The following is a 25,986-nucleotide window of genomic DNA, read 5'->3' as shown; positions in this document are numbered from 1 at the left end:
CTCACCCCTTCATGTTCACATATTTTCCTACCACCGCAGTCTTTACAACGAGATCTTTGCCTTTAATGCGGGCACCTCGTACGTTTCTGTGAGACCCTGGCTACGTTCAAACATTTTATGCACATTTTTGTCGTTTGACCATTTCCTTTGATTCTAAAATTGTCCAAAGATAGTGTTTACATTTTTGACATTTCCTGGCCTCCTTCATATTGAAACGTGTTTGTCCTAAGGACAAAAACGAGTTTTTACTGGACGCTCTATTTTAGCTTTGGCACGATGCTTGCGGTTAACCACCCTTTTTTCACGGCCATTTCACGACTCGCCCTGCCTGCTACGAAGTATGCCACCATTTTGAGAACGTCATTCGTGTCCATTTTGGTAGAGGGCCTCGTAATTCCAAGGAACTTTTTGCCTGCCATGGCATAGGCGAAGGTGAAACTAAGGTATACGACGGTTTCGTACAACATGTCCAAAATCTCCTTCTCTTTAGGGGTTACGTTTGCGTGAGGTGTTGCCATTTATTTATAGCATTTCAAACATTTCGATCTCAGGATGAGTTTTGCCCTGTTTCCCCTGCTGGGGCTCTGGGGTCGCCGGCTTGTTAGATTCATTTTCACCCCTACCAAACCTGTACCATACCCTAACTCCTATGGCAAGCACGGCCAGCCTACCGACTACATAGATGTGAACCGACTGTACGGAACTTGTCCCAGAAGAGGCTTTGACTACAGTACCCTCTTGTTGTTTCATTTCATCCTTCCTCTTCTTCATCAGTGCAGCCAACTTGTGTCTCTGCGCAACCCTTCCCGGGTGCTTTACTGGCTTTGTAATGACTCTCTCTTCTTGTTTCTCCTCTTCAGTCATTTATTATAGCACCGTCCGAGGCTCTTCCTCGTTAGTCTCCGCATCCTCCTTTTTCTTAGACATATGTCTGGCCGTATGCCCTACCGATGGTGCAGTACACCAGAATACCGAGATCTGTCATAGAGTCTCAGATTATAGGGTCTTCTTCGATATCTCGACGCAATTCATCTACATTGTCGATGTCGACGAAGTTCCCAATCAAACTTGCATACAGGCTAATCACATGCCTTGGCTGTCTTGTCACCCTTTTCATGGAGTTCTCGCTGTACGTACTCAGTGTGCACCTTATCAATGGCCTCCTCTGGAGCCTTGTCGACAAACCCTTCCGTACATTTCTTCGGTAAAAGGTGCCCTTTGCCTTTGCGTAGGGGCTCTTTCAAGGCCTGGCGTTTATCGATGGGCTTCTCTATCTGTTCGTATTCTGCAGCATTGTCAAATACTCTCGCAAGATCTGACATTCTCTTTATTGTATGTTGAAAGTTTAGATAGAATAGTAGTATCATTACATAGGGTAGTATTACGACAATATACAAACACACTTCCATTTATAGCAAGTGTGTTTGATCAACCGCGCTAGGCTACATTCTACTCGGAGATATGTCGATGACATTTCTTTTGATTATCTGCAACCCACATGGGTTGCATGTTAGTGTAGTGCAGTCTTTTCAATTGTTCTTCCTCACTAGGGTATACCCCGTTCTCCCTGTATTTTATTGGTATCTTGTGATCAAACTCCCACTGCCCTCTATTCCCCAAATTCATCCTGCCTTTAAACTGGGCCTGGATGTGGTTCATGAATGTTATAATATCACATCCCAGATATTCTTGAGATGCAATCTCTGTATCACGATTTAAGGCATTATGTATTTTCATTAGAAGTATCTTATGGCGATAACCTAGGGAATCGCATATGGGGCATTGGCGTCTTCGTTTTTCATGGGGGGTTCTAAAGACGCCCTCTTATTATCGTGACATTTGATGCATTGCCTTGTTCGTTGTCCGTTACGTTGGATCACCCTGAAGTTGTATAGTGATAAAACGCGCCTACAGCTCGTGCATTTCCTGGTCCCCTCCATATTGTTCTTGTTTTGTAAAGTACTACCTTTACAAAACTTTGGACAGCTTTTAGAAAACCACACCTCATTATTCCCACGTAGACACCAGGCGGTAATGGCCACGGGCAAGCGTCGTAATTTGATCGGGTTGTACGACCCGTTTGTCATCTGCCCTGTTGAGTGCTAACTTGTTCACCTTTTGGGTGTATACCGCATGGTTATTATTTTCAATCAGCACCTGGCTCTTGTAGATATCAACGCCCCCTTCCAGACATAGCCGATAGTCGTAAAAAGTGATAGACTTTTTGGTCACGCACTTCTTTATGCCCTTCGCTTTGCGGTCACCACCCTCTTTTGTAAGGCTCTTGTAGGCATATAGTTTTGCCCTCAGAGTGATAAACTCGGTCATGATTTTCCCAATTAGTTCGTCTTTCATGAGGCCTACGACCTTCTTATTGTTCCCTATGGGGAGAGGCCTATTATCATCTGGATTATGCAGACTTGTGTCAAAGCGTGTCTCAACATCTTGTGCAATGTCGCGATAAAAGTCCTCTGTTCGAATGTGGTAAACGAAAGGGTCCGTGTCCATATAGCAAAGCTGTAATTTACTGCCATATTTAGGCTGCATATCGTCGTAGTGAAACTCATACATAACCATTTTTGACATATCCAGAATGGCCTGACCCATGCCTTCTGTTTAAACTGGATGACCCTGCGCACTCTCTTCAATTCAAGCCCATGTTTTAAGGCCTCGTGGAGGGCTCTAATATGTACCACATATCTACGTCTATACCCCAAGTTCGGCACCAATTTCTCGACCTTGTGGACCGTCCTGCGTTCTGGTAAGAACGGTAGATCATTATGTTTATCGTGCAGCCTCTCCGGGTAGTCCATGTCAACCTCTAAAATGTACCCATGTTTATTGTCCCTAACGAGCTTCCCGATTCGCTTTTCTGTAAATGCCTGGACGTTGGATACCCATTTAAAGCCATCTTGCGGGAGCTCCTGCGTCATAGCCCAGCCGTATAGGTTGTTTGCATCCAAATACTGGAGGTATGACGACTGCTTATCCGGGTTATACTGGTCTCCCATATACCTATTATTAGCCTTGGCATAGCCGTGTACAGCTTGGCTTATACCTCCACGGATACCTTTTTCGAACATCAATAGCATGTCGGGGTCTGTGAGGAGCTCTAACCTGATTCCGGTATACTTGAGTGCCGCCTTCCATGCCAAGCCAGGTGCACTGTAAAAGTGTGCAGGATCAAGCTTGTAGTTTGTCAGGCACACGTCTTGGAATGTTTCGAAGACGTCGGGTAATAGCAGGACGTCTATGGTCAGGTAGATGTCGTGATAGTCTCCCATGGTAACGTTATCACCCTCTGGGTGATGACATTCCATACCTTTTTTGCGTATTCATAGTCCTTGTCGCTGATCCCCTTCATATTCAGCTTGCTGTAGAATGCCTCCCTGGGGGGTATCTCCAACTCTTCGAATTTTTGCCAATCATCCTTATACTCATACGGGTATACACCTTTTCGAAGCATCAGCCTGAAGGTATCATCTTTGTCGGAGAATCTGGCCATGGATGGTACGTTTGCCTTTACCTTCTCCTTGTCTAATTGCTTGGTAGCATTTGAGTCGTAATTTTTACACCAAAACTTTGTCATGTACCCAGCGTCTATGCTCTGGAATTCCAGACAGGTATCTGCACAATGTTGACATTTCATACCAGCGGTGTTTGTTCCAATGAGGTTGCTTGCCAATTTGTCTAACGATGATGGCATGAACCGACAACTATCGATAAACCTAATCTCAATCTTCTTATACGTTTCTCCATCAGCATACCCCATACCTGCAAGCGCTACCTTGATTTTAACGTTGAAACTGATATATTTCTCAGTATTCTCTGCTATGCAGCCAATATCCTGCGTGTCGTATTTCTCGCCCAGTTCCCGTATGAAGAGATGGGCGTCATACCCGCTTAAATTGTGCAATATGACAGGTATATGGCTAATTATCTTATATTTGAGGCTGCAAATCGCGTGCGCTGCGCCCCTGAACAGCCCTGCGTAGTGACAATGTTCCCGAACTTTACGGTCATTCTCGCAGCCGTCAAAGGGTTTCATGCAGATGTGGCATTTCGATGCCTCGTCATGTTCCCTTTTTAGGACCTCCGTTAGAGGCAGCATGGGTTGCTGCAGATAGGTGTTATATAACCGCTTCACCTCATCCTCCAGATTGTTAACGATGCGGGTTACACAGTTCTCACCCCTGTATAGTTTTAGGGGATCCTGTATATTTCCATAGGCAAAGGTACTATATGTACACCATCCGGACGGTACGTGCTTGCTTAGCTTTTTGGTTGTCGTCCCCCTTATATCTTCTACCGGTATTAACAGGCTCTCAAAATCTGCATATATAGCAAAGGGTACTTTAAATTGTTGTGCCTCTGTTGGCATCGTGATTTTAACGGCCTCATGGTCCTTGTAGCCATGGTGCTTGTGCCTCGATTCAACTGTAGAAAAGGCCTGTAGGCAGTTCAGGCAAAAGTGCATTTTTGCCGTATTTTTGGAGGTCTCAATACCTAGGAGTCACGATAGGCTTTTGACGGCTGTGTAGTGGGTCTTTTTGTCCTCGGTGATGAGCAGCAGGTTCATCTGCTTGCTACGTCCGTTGTGATGCGATCGTCTCAGGATATTAATCTTCTTTCCCGTAACATACAAGACGTTTACCGCAATGTCCTTGTTATTATCCTCGAACTTGTATATGCTCTTGGTGCTTGTAGGGAACTCTATATCATCCCAATTGTAGAGGTTTGTGTAGGGTCTCAGCTTAGTGATTCTTTGTGGATCTCTTTCAATTTCCGTATGGTGTAGGGATGCTATGATACTCCACTTGAAACACTCCTCATCCTCGTTTTGGAGGTTAATAATTGCCTTTTTCGAAGCTATCCATTTAGGTGCCTTCATATACGATGAACCCCTTGTTAGCCTTAATTTGTGAAAGTCTATGTCAAGGTATAGGATTCAACTAATCGTGAATCCGCTTTAAGGTAGTGCCAGATGTTCCACATGCGTTTTGGTTTGAGCAAACATCCTATCTAGCACGTCGCCTACGTCGCTACCCTGGAAGACTGAGGCGATATTACTATTGAATGCCTTCTTCACCTCAATGTACTCATCGTTAGCCTCCTCCGAGTTTGTTTTCTTCTTCCACATAATCCATAGGGACAGCTGTATCTTTGCCGACCCCATATCTTCTACCTGGTCCTCAACCAATGTTTTGACATTAGTTCACACCATCACCATATACCCGTCGATGTCGGCTCTCGCTATACGCGGAATGCGGAAACTTCGAAAAGTCCTATGGAGCGCATGCTTATGTTCTCGAGGGGTATAGTCTTGCCCCGGCTGATCATATGGATTTTTGATATCTGGAAGATAGTCTTCCTCAGCCTCTTTTTCTATCTCATCATGAAGTGTAGGTTTCGCGTTGGCTGTCCTATTATAGAGATTCATCACATTTCGCTTGAAGGCTGCATAGGTTCCCTTGACTCCCTCTTTTATAGGCTTTGGAACAGCGTCCATGAGCCAGTTGTACCACCCTTTCATCTTATCCCTGACAACTGACAATTTTTAGACAGTTCCTGTTTCTCGAAAAGGTCCATCTCGGATGGGGGTAATACCCAGTTGTGCCATTCCCTAATTTTACCCCCTATAGTTGGACGATTTTTTGATAGCTCCTGTTTCTCAAAGAGGTCCATGGCCTCTGATGTTATGGGTCTAACTGGTTGTATAACCCTCTTAGATGGCCTCCAAGCGCAATGTGGTACATTCTCCAATAGAGCAACCAATTCAGCCTTGTGTAGCTTGTAATACCCCGTAAGTCCACGACCTTTTGCGATATCGCGTAATTGTTTCATGGTATGTGTGTTCATTCTTTATAAGAGTAAGAATTTTTGTAAGAATTTTTACTTTGTCAGAGGATTTCATAACGGTCAAAAAAACTAACGCAGTTGTTCGTCTTTACTGCGCATGCGTTGATTGTTGATGACGTCATCACTCTATAAGGGAATTCCCCCTACATAATGCGCTAGAAATTTACTCATTTTTGTATGATTTGATGGCGTCAGCACTCTATAGGGACTTTACCCTTGAACTCTTAAAGTAATAAGAAAAGAGAATTAAATGTTTAAATAGTAACCCCCTGTTTTGCATTTTTTTTTAACTTGGTAAACTTTAGCGTAACGCCAGGTCGTAAGAAAGTGACCCGTACTTTGCGTGTCGTGGACTCACATGGTCACTCACACAAGCGTATTATTATATAGATAATATATCTTGTGCATCACATGGCATTGATTTTTATCTTTTTAATAAATTCCCTTTTCAAATCAAAGAGGCAAAGAGAGGTTAAAGAGATAGTAAAATTGAATTTTTGTTTCTTATTTTAAAAACGTACTTTCTTTTTCAGATCAGCTGTTATCAAACCATGCACCATCAGCATTTTCAAAAAATTTTCAACAAGAAAGTAAATTTTAAAGGCCTAAATACTGAAATATTCAAATGGTAATATGTATTTATTGCAGAATTAATTAACAATGAACTACTTCATCATTCAAATGGAGCTCGTTCAGAAGTTTTATATTGGAATCGTCAAGTTTATACATAACAAGATTTGTATTCTGAAATTTTCAGAATTTTCCTGATCATTTTTAAAAATATCCAGTTAAAGTTTTAACTGTTATTTTTAAATATTTCATATAGATATGTAAAATTTTTATTTTTATTTATTGAGTTGTATTTTAACATTGCTGATTACGTACAATAATAATTGGGAATACTCAATGATTTGTTTTTTTCAAGGCCTACGTCAAATTTTAAAATCTTCCGGGCTACTGGCGGAAGTCTTTAAGCCTCAGGGCTTCTTGTTAATTATTATTAACGTGATCACTTTTTCTCCACAATTGGAGAACTAAAGCAAATACTCCCCCGTAGAGGGCTGTGATATTCTCACTATTTTTTATTGGTATGGCCACATTTTTTGTCTCTAATTGCTGTTGATTATTATTGATTATAGCCGAAAGTCATGTTATTATCAGAACATCTTCCATTTAAACCAGCTAACATCATCTTTTTGTGGCCTGAAGGTTTTTTTTTTATTTTCTATTTTTTCCATGCACTTTATGTCTATTTTCCTGTCCTCGATTATCGATACTTCACTAGGGTAACAATGCTTCTTAAATTCTACAAACACCCATTTTCCAAAGATGTTGATTGGTATATTGCGATGGTGAGATCGAAAGTAAAAATACTAATAAAAGAGCAGCTGTTTATATGGATTCTGTGGAAGAACCGGGTCCGACGATCCATACATCAGGATAGACAAGGTGTTCAACAGCAATCCAACCTCAGTTTTCCAGGGTAGTAATATAGATGATGTAATGGATACCATGTTAACGCAGATCAAGAACCATTTGGAGCATCCAGCTCTACCACACAGCGGCTTTACCATAGATCGGATCCAGTACATGGACTTCCATAAGCTACGGCTCACAAGAGGGTCTTCATATATAGAGCTACCTGTCTGGATCTCTAGAAAGAAGGCTATCATCAACCCTTAAGAACGAAGATAAAGGGTGTTTCAAGTGGAGCGTTATTGCAGCACTCCACCATGAAGAGATCGGTAGAGACCCGCACAGGATATCCAAACTTTGGCGGGCTTCGGTTCCATGGGGCTAGCAGGAAGGGATTCTCGCTGACATGTCCAGCTGTGTAGTCCTAACTATATGTCTGTGTTTGTCCTGGGTGACTGGCGCGGCATTCGGTTGCTCGTAAACCAAGAAAATGTCTACGCCTCGAAGGTGTGCACAACAATACTATATAGCCCTTCGAGGCGTTGATAGAGTCTAAAGCACTGAGAAGATCTGGACATGGTGACGTAAAAGTTCCGTGGGTGTTATCCCGGAGAAATTTTGTTCCTAAGACAAACATGGAAGTTTGCCTAAGCATCGCCATAGCTCTACCTTACGTGTTACTCTTGCTCTGCTTTCTACCATACCAAGACGGGAAGCCTGTCACAAGGGTCAGGCGTCAAAGGATGCTCTGCGAAAAGGCGTGCCTAAAAATGTAGCGAAGGTTTCATAGACGAGGCGCCAGATGGAGCGATTTAAAAGATGTCTACCTAAAATGTTCATCAGAAGCTGCACGAGAAGAAAGAAAAGACGGCTTAAGTTCTCTCTTCGCATGCCATCCCTATGTACGCAAATCTTGTAGGAAATGTTGTTCAACTGGATAGCGCTGAAGGTCTGACAAAAAGATATCAAGTAAGACCCTATTTGATAAATTTTTTGCGCCTTTGATGGTTGCTGCACATATCTTGACACACACGGAGTTTTCCAAGAGGAAGGAGGATGCCAAGGGGGGTAGGTGAAGAAGAGGATGATGAATGTGACAACTCTAGATGAAGTTGAACAGCTTTGGAATATATACAAAGCCCGATCAGACCATCAAGAATTGGACGAGTGGATGGCAGGTTGCGATTAGATAAAACTTGGATGAAGGTTTTAAATTAGTTGGTTCGAAGCCAGCGTAAACACAATATCGTGGAGACACAGCACGAAAATACCTTATCGAGGCACTTTCCATAGTGGAACCCTGACTCTCGATGCAGTAAGGCGTTCAATAAGGAAATCGAGGCAGGAGTATGATTCTATGTAGTGCTTATCACATAAATTAAATGAGGGAGGACACGCAAGAACCAAAGCAAGTTATCATAAAAAAATGCAGATCGCGTTGTTGGTGGCAAGAGACTGAATGGAACCGCAAGAGCAAGGAAAACTTACATAAGAACCAGAGCGAAAGTACTTCAGCCAGTGGTCAAGTGTCACTTCACCGTCCAACAGCACTGTGTACTATGGTGTAGGAGCTCTAGCCGTACTCGCGATTTGTGTCGGTGTTCGCTATATAACGACGCAGGTAAAGCGAGTAGGGAGATGGCTGTGAATAAAAGGGTGGATTCCGGCTTCCGTCATACCTAAGAAGTAGAGGGTCACATGCATGGTTTTGGTAAGTCTTAATGACTTACCAAAAGCGAAAGCTCTCGAAAAATGTTAATATAATAATATAACAAACAATATGATATTCCGTACGACATTTGCCCTATTTGGAATAGTAGAGAAGGGTGCTTATGGACTGTGGATGTGTCGACGATCACACCGTTTCTGCGGCTAGGAAGAGCTATGAAGGCACAAGATGGCTTACTGGTTTTTGGCAAGGCTCCTCGGTGTGTGTGTGAAGAAGAGCGCAGACAGCGAAAAACTAGAAGAAGTAGCAATACAGGTGGATGGAAGGTCTCTCTTGTTGAAAATACTCTTGGGCACGACATGTACGTGAAGAAGGTGATTCCGGCTCTCGGCGGCGTGGATTGCGTGTGCTTGGTGTTTAGCATGCTAGACAATGAGTTTAGGTCTTCCGTAGATCAACTGCATGAGAGGCTCGAGCTAATAGCTTTTAGCAACGTAAAAAATGTTGTGGTTCTTGTGAACAAGATGAATGATGTAAGGTAGGATAAGTATCTCTCGTGCAAATAGGATTACGTTCCCACCGACTGCATGACCAGAGCAAGAGTGTACAGATTTTTCCCTGTGTCGGGCTAGTAGAGGGGAAGTCTGTGATGGAATGTCTGCGGATGTGATCCAGGTCCGCATGAGCAGGGCTCGGGCGTCGAGCTTGGAGCTTTTAGGGGGATGCCGAAAGTATCGCAATCTTTGACGAGCTAGTGACAGTCGGCATATTTTGTAATGCGCACTGTAGAAGCCAGTATAGCGACTGCACGGTTGTCAACATGAAGAGGCGCTTCTTGCGAGCGGAAGGCGAGTGTCTCCGCAAGCTGAAATTCTCTATCCCTGTGTGGGACACGGAACAGGTGGGCGAAATAAAGAAAAGGCTAAAAGCAGCCGGTATATGGGTCCTTGGATTCATGGAGTATATTACTACACCGAATAAGGGAAGTAAGTCTATGGGTCAGCAGTTACTGGACAAATTCAAATATGGTAGACCAAGCTACCAAAAAAGGCACATATCGACAACGCAAACAGGAGATAGATCAGATAGACATCCTCTTACACCCTCCCCTTTTTTAACAAATGTTCCAAACGTTATCATCTTAGAAATAATGTTCCAAACGTGTTAAGACTATCGACTTGTAACCAAGACAACAACCAAATATCAATAATCAATCAATGTAACAATGTAACAGTTCTTCTTTAATGCAAACAATAAGTACGTGAACTCAAAAGTGTTTTGTTAATATGTACAGTTCTCGTTTGTTTTTTTCGTTTTTATTTTGTGTGCGTGTAAGGAACAGTGTTTAAACAATCGGTTGATGAGTTAAGTGAAACACTAAATAGTTTAGTCAGCAAGGTAAAGATTTTCGCACATGGCATATCAAAAATGTTGTTTCAATCTCGGGTCTGTCCTTGGGATTCAGAACGTATTTTGTAGTTGGACGTTGTGCTGCAATCTGCTTAACAGTTAGGTCACCTATTGTGGTAGGTGATCTTTGGTGGGGTCTGGTTTCTCGCTGACTTCTTCTTGTATGCTTTTCCTGCTTTAAAATCTTGATCTTTATTTTTAGGTCTTTAGATGGCTGTACAGCAGAAAACTCGGGTTTCAATGTGTTCTCTTTTCCCTAGCTACTTGTTTTTCTTCCTGGGTTCTGGCATGGCATAAGAAGGTTGCGATGTAACGTTCTCTGTTAGCTTCATGGGTCGTCTTCTTTTTGAACGATGTACACTACTCCGCCTCGCTTAATATCTTTGACTGTGTAAACTTTTTGTTCTTAATGTGCTCTTACTTTTCCGGGACCACCACGTTCCACTAAGTTTTTGATCAAAACTCTATCTCTAATTCCAAGTTGCACAAATTGCTGCTGACGGCCCAGTCTCTTTCTTGCACCCGCTTTTCTTTTTTCTGTACGCGAGTACAGAGAAAAGAAAAGCGGCTGCAACTTTGTATGCTTCATTTATTTGACGCTGCCCATCCTCAGCAAACTTACTATGTGCTACTGGATCTCTTTCAATATCAACTTTCATTAAAAGGTCCAGTGGTAACCTGTGATGACGACCAAACATCAGAAAATGTGGTACATAGCCTGTTGTGTCATGGTGAGTGCAGTTGTACGCAAAAACAATCTTGTTTAGGCTAGTGTGCCACTTTGATTTTTTAACTTAACCAAGTGTTCTTAGCATCTGTAACAGCGTCCTGTTCATCCTGTCCACAAGACCATTAGTTTGTGGGTGGTAAAAAGTGGTTAGGCTTTTTTGTATGCCAGATAGCCAGTGTACTTTAGTGAACAACTGATTTCTAAGTTCTCGTCCCTGATCATGCAGGAGTTTTGATGGTAGTCCATATCGTAAATATATTCTCTATATAAATGCTTTGCTGCTGCTATGTTGTTATTACGTGTTGGCACGCGTCTGATCAACTACTGAGAACCATTGGTTTCCATCAAGGTTATCCAAGGATGGATGTTTGTCTGAAATAGTTTTTTTGTTCAGTACCCTGAGGTCGCAACATATACGGGTTTTTTATAGGAATAGTGTTTTTTTGTTGAGGGTGAATTATTCTTATGATTTGGCAAAATATGATGGTGAAGTATTCTTAATGTATTCTTATTTTTTAGAGCAAAGTTTCTTTTGAATGAGATGTTCACACATATTTTTTAGTATACTGTTACGTATTTACAGCATGTTTATGTTTTTCTCCCCAGAGATATTAATCAAACCAAATATAACAGGTTAAAGATTTGTCTCATTTTGATTTCCCTAATTTTTTGGTTAACTAACAATTTTATTCTACGCAAACTCACCCTGGAAATATTCTTAAGATATTCTTACAATTTGGGCAATTCCACCCTGATATTCTTATAGAAGTTATTCTTATAAAAAAAAGTGTGTAATCGTATGGTTCCATCTTTTTTTCTCACTATCACTACAAGTGATGAACAAGCAGATTTTAATTTTTCAATCCATCCACGATTCAGTAAATCTTGTAAATGTTGTTTCACATTTGTTGTACAAGGGGCATGGTAATGAATTGTAATTTCTCTGCACCGGAACTTTATCTGTTGTTCAGATGTCTATCTTAAGGTTTTAAGCATTCCCTATGTCGTTTCATCTTTTGCAAACGCATGTCTTGGTTCCCACAGCATCTCCTCCGCTCTTTTGCGTTGCCTGTCAGACAAGGAATCCAGAATCAATTCGTTTTAACTTTTGATGATATTTTCTGTCGTCAACCTGCAGACCGACATCGATTTCAATCGATTTGATCCTGGTTGTTAAGACTGGGCCGCTCTCTGAATTCCTAATATGGCCATTTTTTGAATCTAAATTTGGCTCTTCTTTTGCGAACTGTTTGAATTTCACTGGTGCTGGAGTCATTGAAGTAACTGGTAGCAAGGTTCCCAGTAATATTCTTACAGGAATCTCTACATCAGCGTTCAATACGTTAGTGACAGTTATGGAAGTTCTGAACCCTTGTTTCTTTCTTGAGTGATAAGATCTGCTCTTTTAAGAGCAAAACACCTTCAAAGGGATGATTAATTATTGGTTCAAACACTATTGGAGTTGTCTTTTATATGTCCGCTGGTTGGAGTTTCCACGGTATGATTATGGTTTTGCCAGGCTTAATCAGTGCACCAGTTTTCATCAATTTCATAGTACTAATCAGATGATCTTCATCCTTGGTGAGAATGTATGAACTCAGTGCGTCAATTTGTGATCGTTTCAGGTCTGAAATCGTTTCGTTTGGCAAAGTAAAATCTACTGCTTGGTTCTCTTTTTATTTGTTACTAGGAATGGCACTTGCAGCACAGAACTATTCTTTATCTGAAAATCTAATAGCACATAACTCAGGTATGGGATTTTCGTACCATTGGCAGTCTCTACTGTCCATTGTTCACTCAAAAATTCAGATATATTTCCATGAGGGTAATCTTTGACTTGTCTATCCGCTTAATAAGCAGGATAACCATAGCTCCAGTGTTCAAAAGGGAGTCGCATACCGTTGACTGAATCCATCATCTCATGGTGCAATATCTACCCACTAAAGATGGACAAGTGTTATTTACGCAGTACTTACAAAAAATGGTAGACATCGATTCTCTAGTCTCTTCTCGTTTGATGACTTTTTCATCTGGCAGTGTTCAATCACATTTCCAACCGTGGGTACATTAATCACTTTCCCCTTTCTTTTCACAACTGCTGCAGCCTTTTCCTTTCCAACTTTGATTACAACCAAAAATGTGTCCACTACCTTGTCTCTTTTGGGATTTTTCCGTTCGGATATTTGTGATGTCATCTTTCATTCGCTTCATTTCTGCCGTCACAACATTTATTTGTTTAACTAGCTGTTTAATGAGCTTCTCAGAGGTGACTGATACTTCATTGACTTTAGCTTTTGCTTTAAAATCCCGAGAATCGTTTCAATTACTCACTCTCATTGAATTCTTCCTGATCTTTGTTTATTTCAGACAACAGCAGTGGATCAGGTGGGTCTTTCCTTTCATCTAGAAATGGCGCCATGTGCATCCTAACAGGATCATGTAGTAAGCCTGTTCTCTTTTTATTGTTATCTATTATTCCAGAGGTATGACATTTTTCTCTGAAGGAGCTTGTCTTAGCTGATTGTAGTCCTAGCAACTTGACCAAGGCTGCTGTGGCTTCCTCTTCTCTCCTTGTCTTTTCATGGATTGCCATGTCAAATGCTTTCGTAACAGCAGTAACATCCCCTGTCACTTCGACAGTGTCTGTATATAATTTGAGGAGCTTCTTCAATGTCGGTTGTAAGTCATCAGAAAGCATTGGTATCAACGCTTGAACAGATTACCTTTTTTATCTGGGTCATTAGCGTCATCCAAGATTTGCTGTATAAGGTTCCCTTTATCCCTTCCATCTACTGGATCTACTTTCCAATCCGTGGCAATCACTTTGACTATCTCAGGGATACATTTCCTTAATAGACACTCGACATCATCTTGGAGCTCACCTATGAAAGAAATCATTTTAACCATGTCTGAATTCCTAAGTTCAAGCTTCTCAATATTAATCCTGTCAGCGAAAATTACTCCTCGATTAATCACAGACAGAAATTAGCTTGCGGATGAACCGAAACAAGAACGCCAACGACAACCCCGGCAGTAAAACGGCGAGTTGGGTATCAGGTGCAAGACCGCGGGGGAAAGCACAAGCGCGCAGAAAACGAATGCAGTGCGTGTGACGAAGGACGAAGAGTCGGCAGCGACAATACCGACGGAAAACCGGCAAGTCGGGTGTCAGGTGCAAGACCGTGGGGAAAAACAAAGGCGCGCTAAAAAAACGAAATGCCGCGCGTTTGAACAAGAACAAATAGTCCCATGCGGCAGCGACAATCCAGGCGGAAACACGGCGACTCGAGTGTCAGGTTAAAGACCGAGGGGGAAGCAAAAGCGCGAAGAGGAAAACAAATGCCGTACGTAAGACCAAGAATGAATAGTCCCGTGTAGTGGCTTTTCAAAAATGGGTAGGTAGGCCCAGTCAAACAACATGCACAAAGTGCGAATTTCAGTTAGAAGTGCGGAAATAAATACACCTAATTTCCTTCAGCAGCAATGTTTGTATTACATCACTGAAACAATGATAGTTACCATCAAGTAGCATGGAGCTTGATAACTGTCTACAAATGCTCAATATTCAAAATCCAGTGTTTTGTCTTTATCATGGAAAAAAAACAATCGTTTGTACCAAGTACTTACTAACAGAATAAGTTCTGGATCGTTACAAACTTCTGAATCCATATGTAAACAGGGTGAATAATAAAGTCTTGGTAGCTACAAAGTTTTGTTTTATCTTCGTTAAAAATACAGTCGTACGCTTGTTAAATTCTCACGTGTGTTCTCTTCTTGGACACACATACCAACATAAAAATATACAAAACAACAACAAATATGGCACACATCGACAACACAAACAGGATACAAAACAGACAGGTATCACACAAGGCAGGTGGAGCCCTTCCTGGAATTATTAGCACAGCAGTGTCCTGCCTTCAGAGTAGCTGTCATAGTGGTAGAGTTTGTAGCTCAATATTTGTACCTGCGTAGTGCCGCCGCTGTCGCCCATACTGTGGGGTAAATGAGAGAAACAAAAACACTTCGTTTTTGTGTGAAATATCTACACGAATACACTTAACATCTTATTTCATCCATATATATGCGACGATAAGCGCTACCACTGCTGTGACCAACACAACATTGTTATCGTCATGCTTTTCCGCTTCCTGCATCTGCGGACTAGGTACCTCTTTCAACGCATTTTGTGAGTTGTCTTTTTCTCAACTTTTACTTTGTGTGCTAGGCTTTGCGGGGAAGGTGCGTTCAAGATGTTGTTGTTGCATACCTAAATTTTATCTATGTAGAGGTTCGTATTTGATGGCAACATGTACAAGCTTGGCATCACAACAAAATTCACCAGAGTTCGAGCGTTTTGAAAGGTTGTTATATCCTTCCCGACATCTTCCGATCTCAAGACCATAGTTTTGTAATAGGATTTGTCTCACTGTATAGCTATCTGCACCAAAACCGATCAAGAACAATTTTACCTGTGCTTGTGAACTTCGCGTAGTCACCCTCAACTTGTGGCAACCATTCCCTGTTGGTGAGTTTAGCACCTACCGCTCTGAATTTATACATGCCGTGCAAAACACACTTGTGCAAATCCAGATGTTGAGTAAGGATTCCTGTACCGGAAAAACCATCATTAAAAGGCATGGGCACTTTTATCCTTCCGAGAACATGTCGCATATGGTAGTAGACATGGAAGCGAAAGATGCTGTTGATAAGTGGTAAAGATCCTGTCATATGTTTTACAGAGATCCCAAGTGCTGTTGTAGCGCAATGAGTTTTTAAATTGACATAAATGTTCCAGTACCTCAACGCTTGACGAGCCCCGAGTGAGTTTTTGACGGAAGATGGGACAGATAACCATAAAATTCCTGTCCGATTAGCAAGACTATTTAAACCATACGATAGTGTGCGGTATGTTGAGCCCTTTACCAAATTAAAATTTTGTAAGTTATAATTATTTTCTCTAATGCAAAATATTTCAGATATATAACTAGGCAACATTCCGTTTAAAAATTTATATAATTCCTTCATAACACATCTTAAGTTAATAACGTGGATGGAATCATTACTTAATAAAACTAAAAAGACCTACAAAACTAGATATGTCATCATTATTAATTATGCGTAGACAACGTTCCTGTATAAGATTGATACGATTATTAGCTACACATCCACAAAACATCCATACCAAAGGAGGAGAACTGAGAAAGATTAAAAGTATTAAAAAGACGTCTCTTCTTCCTTGGAGAGATATACGAAGAAATTCTCTAAAGAACATTTAGCTTCCTACTGGCTTTAGAACAAATGTTTCTAACGTGTGCGGCAAACTTTAGTTTGGAATCAGTCGTAACACTGAGCAATCAACTGTTGAACTCCACATAATAGTCTGACCTTAAAAAGAAATAAAATTGTCGATACTTCGTAATATATTGATATTTATTTAAATTTACGACAAGAAAATTCTCATTAAACCAATTATGTAATATAGACAAATCTGTGAGTAAAACAAAGTTAAAACAACTTTGTCAGAGGTATTGTCTCAAGCATATAAAGTATCACCATCAGCAAAATTACAAATTTGTAAAAGTAGAACGAAACAAAATAAATTATTAATAGAGATAATAAAAAATGGAGGACCTATAATAGATCCTTGTCCTCAAGGATCCATTATAGGTCCTCCATTTCCAACAAAAAAAGGACGCCAAGTACTACCAACCGGATTTATTCTGGTTTGTTGAAAACGGTGGCAAAGATAAGAATAAATGAAATGCAAAGCATTTTTAGCAAAATCATAGACATGAAGCTTCGCAATAAGTAGGCTATGATTAATTATATCAAAGGCCTTTGAAAGGTTCATCGGAACTGCCCTAACAACACCCTTATTGTCATACACATATACATTTCCATTTCTCAATAATTCTTACAAGTGCATACTGGGTGTTGTAACCTTTTCTGAATCCTGATAGACATGGACTCAGTTTATCAGCCAAAAATTTATTAACCTGTTTGAGAACAAGCATTTCAACAACCTTTGATAGATTATAGAGTAAGCTTACAGGTCTATATTTTTGCTTGTCATTAAGATCCCCTTTTTTGTAAATAGGTATAACCTCAGCTAGTTTCAGCTCATCAGAAAAAATACAATTTTTAAAACAAAAATTTATAATTAAAGTGAGATAGGGCGTTATTATATCAATGCACAATTTAAGTAAATAAACGGGAAAATCACTAATAGGAGAAGAATTTTTCGAGTCCATATCAAGCAGATATTGCAGGACCGTTTGTCGAATATCAAGATTTATCCACTCGAGGTGAGCAATATTCCACGAGGCGCAGACGAGTGGAATATTGTCTCACCAACATGTCCAGACATTTGTCAGACATTTTTTAATTTTCTATTGCATTTTTGCTAAAGAGAAGGTCCATTAAAGGGATATAGTAACGATATCGTTTTTTTAAAAACCCTAAACACAAAAATTCGATTTGACGATTCGAACGTTTTACGGAAGTCATTGCATTGCAAATTAAAAATACCAAAACAAGCTTTGGAATATCGCGTCAGTTATTGCACGGTTGTACGGAACATTTAGATTTATTGTATATAAAGAGTTGACAGGTATGTAATAACACTTATTATTTCATTTACATCATTTTGAATAACAGGCTGGAATTGAAACGTTTCTGTGACTTCTACGTTTCCAAATTTCGATTACGCTTAGGTGATTTTCGTGTGATTCTATCGCATCTTTTACAGAGTTTATATTCGCTTCGTTTGCGTTTGCTTTGATGAGTAGTGAGGAAGTAATATCTGCAAAATAGTGATTGAATACTTCACAGACATCTTTATTCTTTTTGACAATTTCTTCAATTTCAATGAAAGTTATTTTATTCGAGTGATAAGTTACATTTGAAAATAAGGGTTTCGTTGAATTCCAGAACTTTTTGCTATTAGCTCTAATAGTGATTGAATACTTTACAGACATCTCCATTCTTTTTGACAATTTCTTCATTTTCAATGAGTTATTTTATTCGAGTGATAAGAAACATTTGAAAAAACGGGTTTCGTTGAATGCCAGAATTTTTTGCTATGAGCTATGTTAGACGTATCTACTCGATCGTTAAGGTAAATTGTTATGATCCTGATGGGATATTTGGTAAATTCTGGCAATAGCTACCATATGCGCATTTTCCGTCGATATGTACAAATCTTGGTGCTCAAGCTTTGTAATACCCAGTGGCTTCTCTCCCTGATTCAACCTGTACTTAGCCCTTGGATTATACGAGTAAATGATTTTTTTTATAGAAGAAACATGAAAAACCTTACATCACAGATACAGTCAAACCAACGCTTTTTCACGACTACCTATAGGGTAGTGTACGGGGATCACTTGAAAGTCAATAAATATTCGACCTGCATGGTTGAACAGTTCCTCATCAACGCTTTCATTATCAGAAAGGTAAGTCCTGACCAAACTGTTACTTAATCCATTGATGAGTAACTGTTACTCATCAATGGATTGTACAGGATTGAAGACATACTGGAGCACATAGGATTATCATCGACTGCCTGGCTGCAAATGGCTTGAGACTTGAATTTATCTGGGACATATTTGAGTGTGTAGGGTTTAGCATCGACTGCATTGTTGCCCCTGTCTTGCGTTTCAAGATAATCTGGGAAACACCCAAGGAAATAAAGACCATATACAACAAGGCTGTTAAAATGCTTTGAGTACTGCAGCGATCTGGAACACTTATTTATACCTACATAAAAGTTCTTCAACTTTTAATAAGTTTTTTTCTCTCTCTTTACTGAACTTCTGCATGATGTCGACGGATTTTAGGGAGATGAAGGGTAGCTGTGGAGGGGGGTGGAAGCGAGGAGTTCAACAATAGATCGAAAAGGTGCTGTGGAGAGGGTCGGAAGCGGGAGATGAGTCGACAAATCGAAAAGGTGGTGCAGGGGTGGGGCTGCGGAGGGACTCTAAAGCAGGAAAACAGAATTGCGCCAGAGCATGCACGAATGCGTTCTATAAACACAATCTTTAGTCAACTTACTTTGTATTGGCTTTGTATAATGTTTGTCTCTATTAACTCTGTTAACTTGTTATATTGTTATATATATATTGAAGATTTTTAGCTGATTAAATATATCAGTAGTTGGTTCTTCTATGTTTTCTCATAGAAGAACTAAAATCTCAGCAAGACCACTTGCTTGTCCTGGTGCACAGACTCTGCAAACTTTTCTTTCACCACACACTTTGTTTTCTTGTACTTGATTTCAGTGATCTCACTGAATTTTGAGATGGAGCATTAACACAATTTCATGATTACTTGCATAATATTAGGGCACAATGCCTGTATTGAATTTCTCTGCTTTATGTTCTTCATCCACAACTGCCCACAAATTGGGAAATGATTTTCCAAATATAGCTCACAGAAATAACTGGGACAATGTAACAGCTCTATTATTAGTACCTGGTATGTGTGTAGTATGATCAGGATGAAAAATGTCACGGAGTGCTTGTAATGTGACCCAAAACATCTGGTTCTCCTTTTTTGCGTTCTTGGTAAATACTTTTATATGTTCAGTTTGTCTTTGTTTATCGTGTGCTATGTTTTATTGTGTTTTTGTCTCTTGGGTATAGCATATTTGTGTTTCGTGTTTGTCAGTGTGTAAAGTATCTTTGCCGTGTGTTTACATATAGATGAAGTTTAGGAATTTTGTGTTTTGGTAAGTATATGTTTTGTTTTTCTTGCGTTTGATATTTATGTAGAATGTATTGGCCGTTCGGTTTAGTTTAGTTTTGTTTTATGTCATTTTATTTATATACATGTTTGTGTCTGTTGTTTTATTCCACGTATGTAACTTATTTTTCATTTGTTTGTAGCTTCGCGAATTGTGAAAGAAAAGTTAATGCTGCACTTTGTGTCAGTAAAACCGCCTACCCAGTAGTCGCTATTGCTAAGTTGCGGTACCAGTAAAACACAAAATATAATAACCTTGTACAGATTCGTTATGTCATACACGCAGCCAGATAGACCATTCAGGTTAAGGAGTATCATGGAAAGGCCACAATGTTTTAGCTTGGTGAGAAATAGTAATGTCGAAACCCAGTTAGATAACAAAGTATGTGAGCAGCTCTTAAAGATGTAAAATTCCATAGAAGATAATAGGTTTAAATAATTCCAAAAGAAGTTTGACACTATAGACAATCTGCTTAGTAAATACATGAAATGCTATGCAAAATGTCAGATGACGGATGACGTGGATAATTACAGTACATATTCCATTGAAAGGAAAGTAATCTTCACCAAGCGTAAAGTGGCTGAGGTGTTGGATGAGTCAGGTCATTTTTTAAATAAGGCCGGTAACGATGACGAAGCACCGAAGGAAGCAAATATCGCGTAGATCTGTTAAATCCGAGTAAAATTTCTTTCTAAAAGAGTATTTTGAGTCGAAGGGCTAAAGAGTGAGTTAATTTAGCAGAACTTAAAGTGGAAGCCGAATTCATAGAAAGACAGCAGAAGTTAGAACAACAGTCTAAATCACTGAGTTTAAGCTAGAATTGGCCAAGACAGAAGCTTTATAAGGTAGAGAATATTTAACCTCCTCCTTAAAGTTTAGGGACTTGTTTACAAAACGACTGAACTGTTTTAATTTTCCAAACCAAAACAGATGTATATATGCCTAAAATTGTTTTTCCCTAATTCTTAATAGTTTTGTTTAAAGGTGGCTTTTTGAAATCCAAATTTTTGTCACTCATATATTTTATAACTTACTCCGTAACTTTTATCAGAGCTAAAAACAAAAAGAACTAAAAAAACATTATATAGTTATATTATTCAGGTTCATTTTAAACGAGCTTTCCTACGCAGAATTTACTACCTGTTTTGTTATTTTATACATACAACAACAAAAAATTTTTAATTTGTTTCTCTCACAGTAGCCCTTATCAAGTCTTTACAGTTATAACAAATTCTTAGACTTTCCAGGACAGTTTTTAATTTCCAGACTTTCTAGAATTTTAGGATCGGCATCAGCCCTGTGTTACAAGTATTATAAACCTTTTTTTGGCTGTGAACAGCAAAATCTACATTTAAACCAAATTTATTGAATTCAAAAAAAGAGTTATTAATCTTAAATGTTAGTACTCCTTTAAAAAAATTCCTAAATTAATATAAGGACATAAAGAAATAGTAATTCAGATTTAAATTGTTTTGAAGAAAGAACCAAAAAAACATAAGGGAAACATTCTCATTTTTCAAGGCAACTCACCCATCACATTCCATCCAGTCTTAAAGTAACTCCATCTTAATGCGTACAACTTTAAAATAAGCTCCACAATATAAATTGCAAGGAAAACATTATCAATGACAGAGAAGTACCAACCTGAATGAATTGTTATAGCATATTAGTATATGATGTTATACATACTATGCTAAGAATTTTAAATTTCTGTAAAAGAGCTTTTCTAACTCAATTTTATCACGTCAGCAAAAATTGACAATGCGTCCAACTCATGCTAGCACGGAAACCAGGCATGCTTCACGTTAGAGAACTTGTGTTTTACATCGACAGCTTATATTTTGTTTTGTGATCATGAGCTCCCAAACATGAAAAACAGTTAGCTAAAAAATGTAAACCAAGATTTTTTGTTAAAACATTGGCAATTGCTGAGTGCCAATGTGAATTAGAAAGGCTGCTTAGTTACATCAATTCACATACAACAATTCACATACCTCCTCTTACACTAATCTCTTCGTCTGTTTGAATGATCAAAATTACAGTATTCACCAATATTACACACAAAATGGCTGCTCCAAACACTTTACTGTCAATCATTTTAAAAATAAATATTCTAAACTTGCTTGCATTATCAGGTAGCTTAGACAACTGTGGTTTGTTTTCCATGATTATGCTGGGTTTTTTTCACTAGATAAAAAATGTTAGATATTAGACAATAAAAATATGAAAATGTTGATATTGTTATTAGCAAGGGTTCAAATGTAACGAACAAATTTCTCTGGATAAAGCGTTTTAAAAGCAATTCTTTTAGATAAAGCTAAAAATCATATATAAAGCATAAGTTAAAAATGATATATAAACCATCCGGCAAAAATCAAGTCAAAGAGAGATATTTGCAGCCTTAAAAATTCCTAAAACCAGGGGGTAACTATGAAATAAAGTTTCCGAAGAATTATTAAATAAGCTAGTATGGAAATATTTAATTTTTATACGCTCTAATAAAGTATTTATTGGACGTATAAAAAATGGATTTTTTAAATTTTATTATGATAGTGTATAATTTTTCTTTTAATATTTAAGGTCAGTGGTGGCGTGGTTGTGGCGTGGTTGGATTAACACAAAATAAGCCAGCGTTAAATCGATTTTGCTTAGTTTCGCTAATACTTGCTTTATTATGTGACGAGTTTTGCAAGCTTCAAGGAATTAGTACAGATTACAAAGCGTGCCACTACCAATTAACTGGCTAACTCAGAAACATATTACACAGAACACAAAGTTGTCAGTTCTCAGTAATGAAAGCTGCTTTGCCATCTTCGCTGCAAAGCAAGTTTTAAATCACTAAAGTTGTGGCCGATGAATTCATAACAACACGATTTTAAGGAAGGTGTTTCGTATGGTCTCCTATGAAGAAAATTAATTTAAAGTCCTTTAAAAAGATAACAAGAAGATCAAAAAAGGTGTGTAAGGTCGTGAAAAAAAAACTTTGGTTACCAGGTTTTTGGTTACAGCACGCAAAAGACAAAAACGTGATTTAGAGGAAAGCTTGGCAACTTTGAATTCTTGTGGCTCTAGATCACAATAGTGTGATGATAATTGATAGAATGACGATGGAATGGCAGTTGTAAATCAAATTAACAAAACTGGGAAGAAAGTACGATACAAGGTGCCAGATAGTACTAATATAGCCAATACTAGTAAAAAACATTTTTATCTCATATTGAGACCAAACAAGATCTTACTATTTATTATTACTTATCTCTGCCACCTGGATGAGCGGCTGATACTAGAATGATTGATATTGGCACTTTTTTTAAAACCCTCGGGCCTTTGCGAGCATCTGCAATCCGGGGTTTTCATACATTCACGTTGCGCCCAAACTAGTAAATTCTGTGAAAAAATCCAAATCAGCTTGGTGGAAGTCATCTATGACATGCAACAGTCAAACTCTGGACGCGCCTAAAGAAGCGGAATTATCGGATTCGTTACCATCTCTTGCTACATTGGAAGCATTAGAATACTTCATTGTGCAGGCTTATTGTGGAAACAACTGCCCAAAACACACTACTCTACCACAATTTTAAACTGAAACAGAAAAACTACCACCTGCAATGTCCGCCCTAAAATACAAAATATTCCGTTGCCATTATTTCACATTAGTGCTTATATGCTCTCATCTTTTAATTCAATAGCTACCCACACCAGAGAGTTTTGAATTGGATGGAATCGACTATGCCTTGGTTGCCGCAATGACTGATAGTTTTCCAGCTCCGAAGGCATAAATTGGACTAAGTGTGTGTAGATGTAAAATAAGGTGCAAAATGAAAGAAAGGTACATATATGCGCGAATGTACAAACTGCGACAATGATAGTAACAACAAAACGGAAATAGAAAAGTGAAACTAACATTTCTAGCATTTGTCATTGTGTTTTACAGGTAAAACTTTTCTAACATTGGTTTTAAGGCGTAAAGTACATCCAAAATTAGTGTCGTGAAAAATATCTAGATTTATACTATTTTAAGGTTGATATTGTAGAATTGACAATATCTACTTTTACAGCGGTAAATTGCTAAAAATTTACAATACTTTAGAAATTGAAGTCAAATATGATTTCCAGATTTGTTCACTTGACCATACTAACAGAAAAATTGCTTTATAGTTATTTTATGTGCCGAAATAATGAAAATTCCACCATTTTTATATTTTACAGGGGATAACAAGTATAACCATTACCCATGTTCAGCACCCAATTGCAAATGATTATTTTTTTGTTAAACTCACACATAAAAACTCATCATTGTAGAGTACAGTTCTATTGCTGTAGATAGGACAAAAGTTACAAAACATTTATATATAGTAATAGCTGAAAATATATACAAGCATGAAATGAAAGTAGAACACATATATAATATAAGCAACAACAAAGCCAAGGTAATAACACATCTCTATATAATATTAATAAGCGTGAACAAAATATATATATACATAGCATAGCTCACAACGTAAAATATGTGAAAACATAGAGGTATATATAATAGCAGCAGGGAGGGAGGAGGAAGAAAAACTGCTAGAACTGAAAAGGAAAACCATGAGGCAACTGCAGCTTAAATACTAGCAAGACTGCTGACCAAAAAATATGCTGCTGACCAGAAAAGGCACATAGGTAAATGGTGAACTAACTATGGGCAATACAAACCAGAGTACTGTAGGAAGAAGATCTATATATGTGTGCATTTAAACACTCATAAATATATATTTATGAGTCACTTAAACTCACACATAAAAACTCATCATTGTAGAGTACAGTTCTATTGCTGTAGATAGGACAAAAGTTACAAAACATTTATATATAGTAATAGCTGAAAATATATACAAGCATGAAATGAAAGTAGAACACATTTATAATATAAGCAACAACAAAGCCAAGGTAATAACACATCTCTATATAATATTAATAAGCGTGAACAAAATATATATATACATAGCATAGCTCACAACGTAAAATATGTGAAAACATAGAGTCCAAATCCAAAGTAGTAGTAGAAAATAAAATAAAATAAAAGATGTCATGCAAGGTGTGATGCCATAAGTCGTTGGGCAGAAAACCGCTGAGCAAGGGGCATGTGAAGGTAAAGAAACATACTATCAGATTTCCAGTCCCCCAATAAGGATATGACATCCAGAGGAACGCCTGCCTCTAAAGCAAAGGTGGCCCCCCCACGGCGAAACGAGTGGGTACCATATTGGGAGGTAGAACACCCTAACTCTGTCAACACTTTTTTCATAACGGACATGAAAGTCCGATATGTCAATATAGTGTTGGGTAGCATCAAGGATTTGCGCCAACAAAAGGCTTGAGCATCACGCAGAACACCTGGAGTGAGAGAAAAAGCATGCAAAATAGCCCGAACTGGACAAAGAGGAGAAGAAGGAATAGCCACCAGTGGAACAGTAATTGTGCGCTGTCCCAGTTGGATGGTCTTACTCCATCTAACTAGAACGAGAATATGGTCATCATGAAAAGTAAAATCAGACCGAACTAGTTGTTTGAGGGGATTAAATATCGTAGAAGATGCCGGCAATAAATGTGACTTACGGAACAGACCAAAAAATGAAACTAAACAAACAGCCCAAAATGAAGCATGAAAGCTACAATTTAGGTTAAGGCGAGAACGAATACCAAAAAGAAGAGCAGTGGTAATAGGAAGACGTGGCTTGGCCGGAACACCAAGCATACGCTTCATACCTTTTAAAACTGTGGATAGTGTCCAATTGTTGGTTAGAGGATTAGCATATCCCATCTCAAGATGTAGAAGGCCAACAAAATTTAGATACATACAAACTGATTGTGGTAGTAAAAACCTAGCCAGATGGGCAATATATAGGCATAAAAAATCTGTGGAGGCAGGCACAAGTGGCGAAGACATCTGGCTACAAAAACATTCATAAGCCTTGCGATGCGTGCGATAGCTCTTTTTTGTATTCTCAGCATAGGTGGCCTGCCGAAAAAGGACAACGTCGTGCACCAACTCCGAAACGAAGGGGGGCAACTCTAGAGGAAGGAGAATACAAAAATTAGCTATCACAGATGGTATACTTACCAATGAGAAAATAATAAGAATAGGCAGACATATGATTGATGGCAACCATATCACAGACT

General features: G+C 38.9%; 1 protein-coding gene across 6 annotated transcripts in view; it reads right to left on the bottom strand.

The window, feature by feature from the left end:
- The window catches only part of LOC130657482 (cation channel sperm-associated protein 1-like), a 127,101-nt gene that overhangs the window by 68,494 nt on the left and 32,621 nt on the right, over nucleotides 1–25,986 (bottom strand). For 5 of the 6 annotated variants that reach the window (XR_008985148.1, XM_057460467.1, XM_057460468.1 and 2 more), the window contains exons 2-3: nucleotides 21,822–22,014; nucleotides 21,358–21,471 (exon numbers count right to left, since the gene is read on the bottom strand). Coding sequence is in view for 5 of the 6 variants with exons in the window: in XM_057460467.1 (XP_057316450.1) it covers nucleotides 21,358–21,471; nucleotides 21,822–21,993 (286 nt within the window). In the remaining variant the exon portion in view is untranslated. The remainder of the gene's footprint in view (nucleotides 1–21,357; nucleotides 21,472–21,821; nucleotides 22,015–25,986) is intronic. The other variant, XM_057460470.1, reaches the window with a different exon arrangement.

This window comes from Hydractinia symbiolongicarpus, chromosome 9 (assembly GCF_029227915.1).
Source record: "Hydractinia symbiolongicarpus strain clone_291-10 chromosome 9, HSymV2.1, whole genome shotgun sequence".
NCBI lineage: Eukaryota > Metazoa > Cnidaria > Hydrozoa > Anthoathecata > Hydractiniidae > Hydractinia > Hydractinia symbiolongicarpus.
Note: the sequence above shows the minus strand (reverse complement) of the source record. Positions and strands in the feature narration are given on the sequence as shown.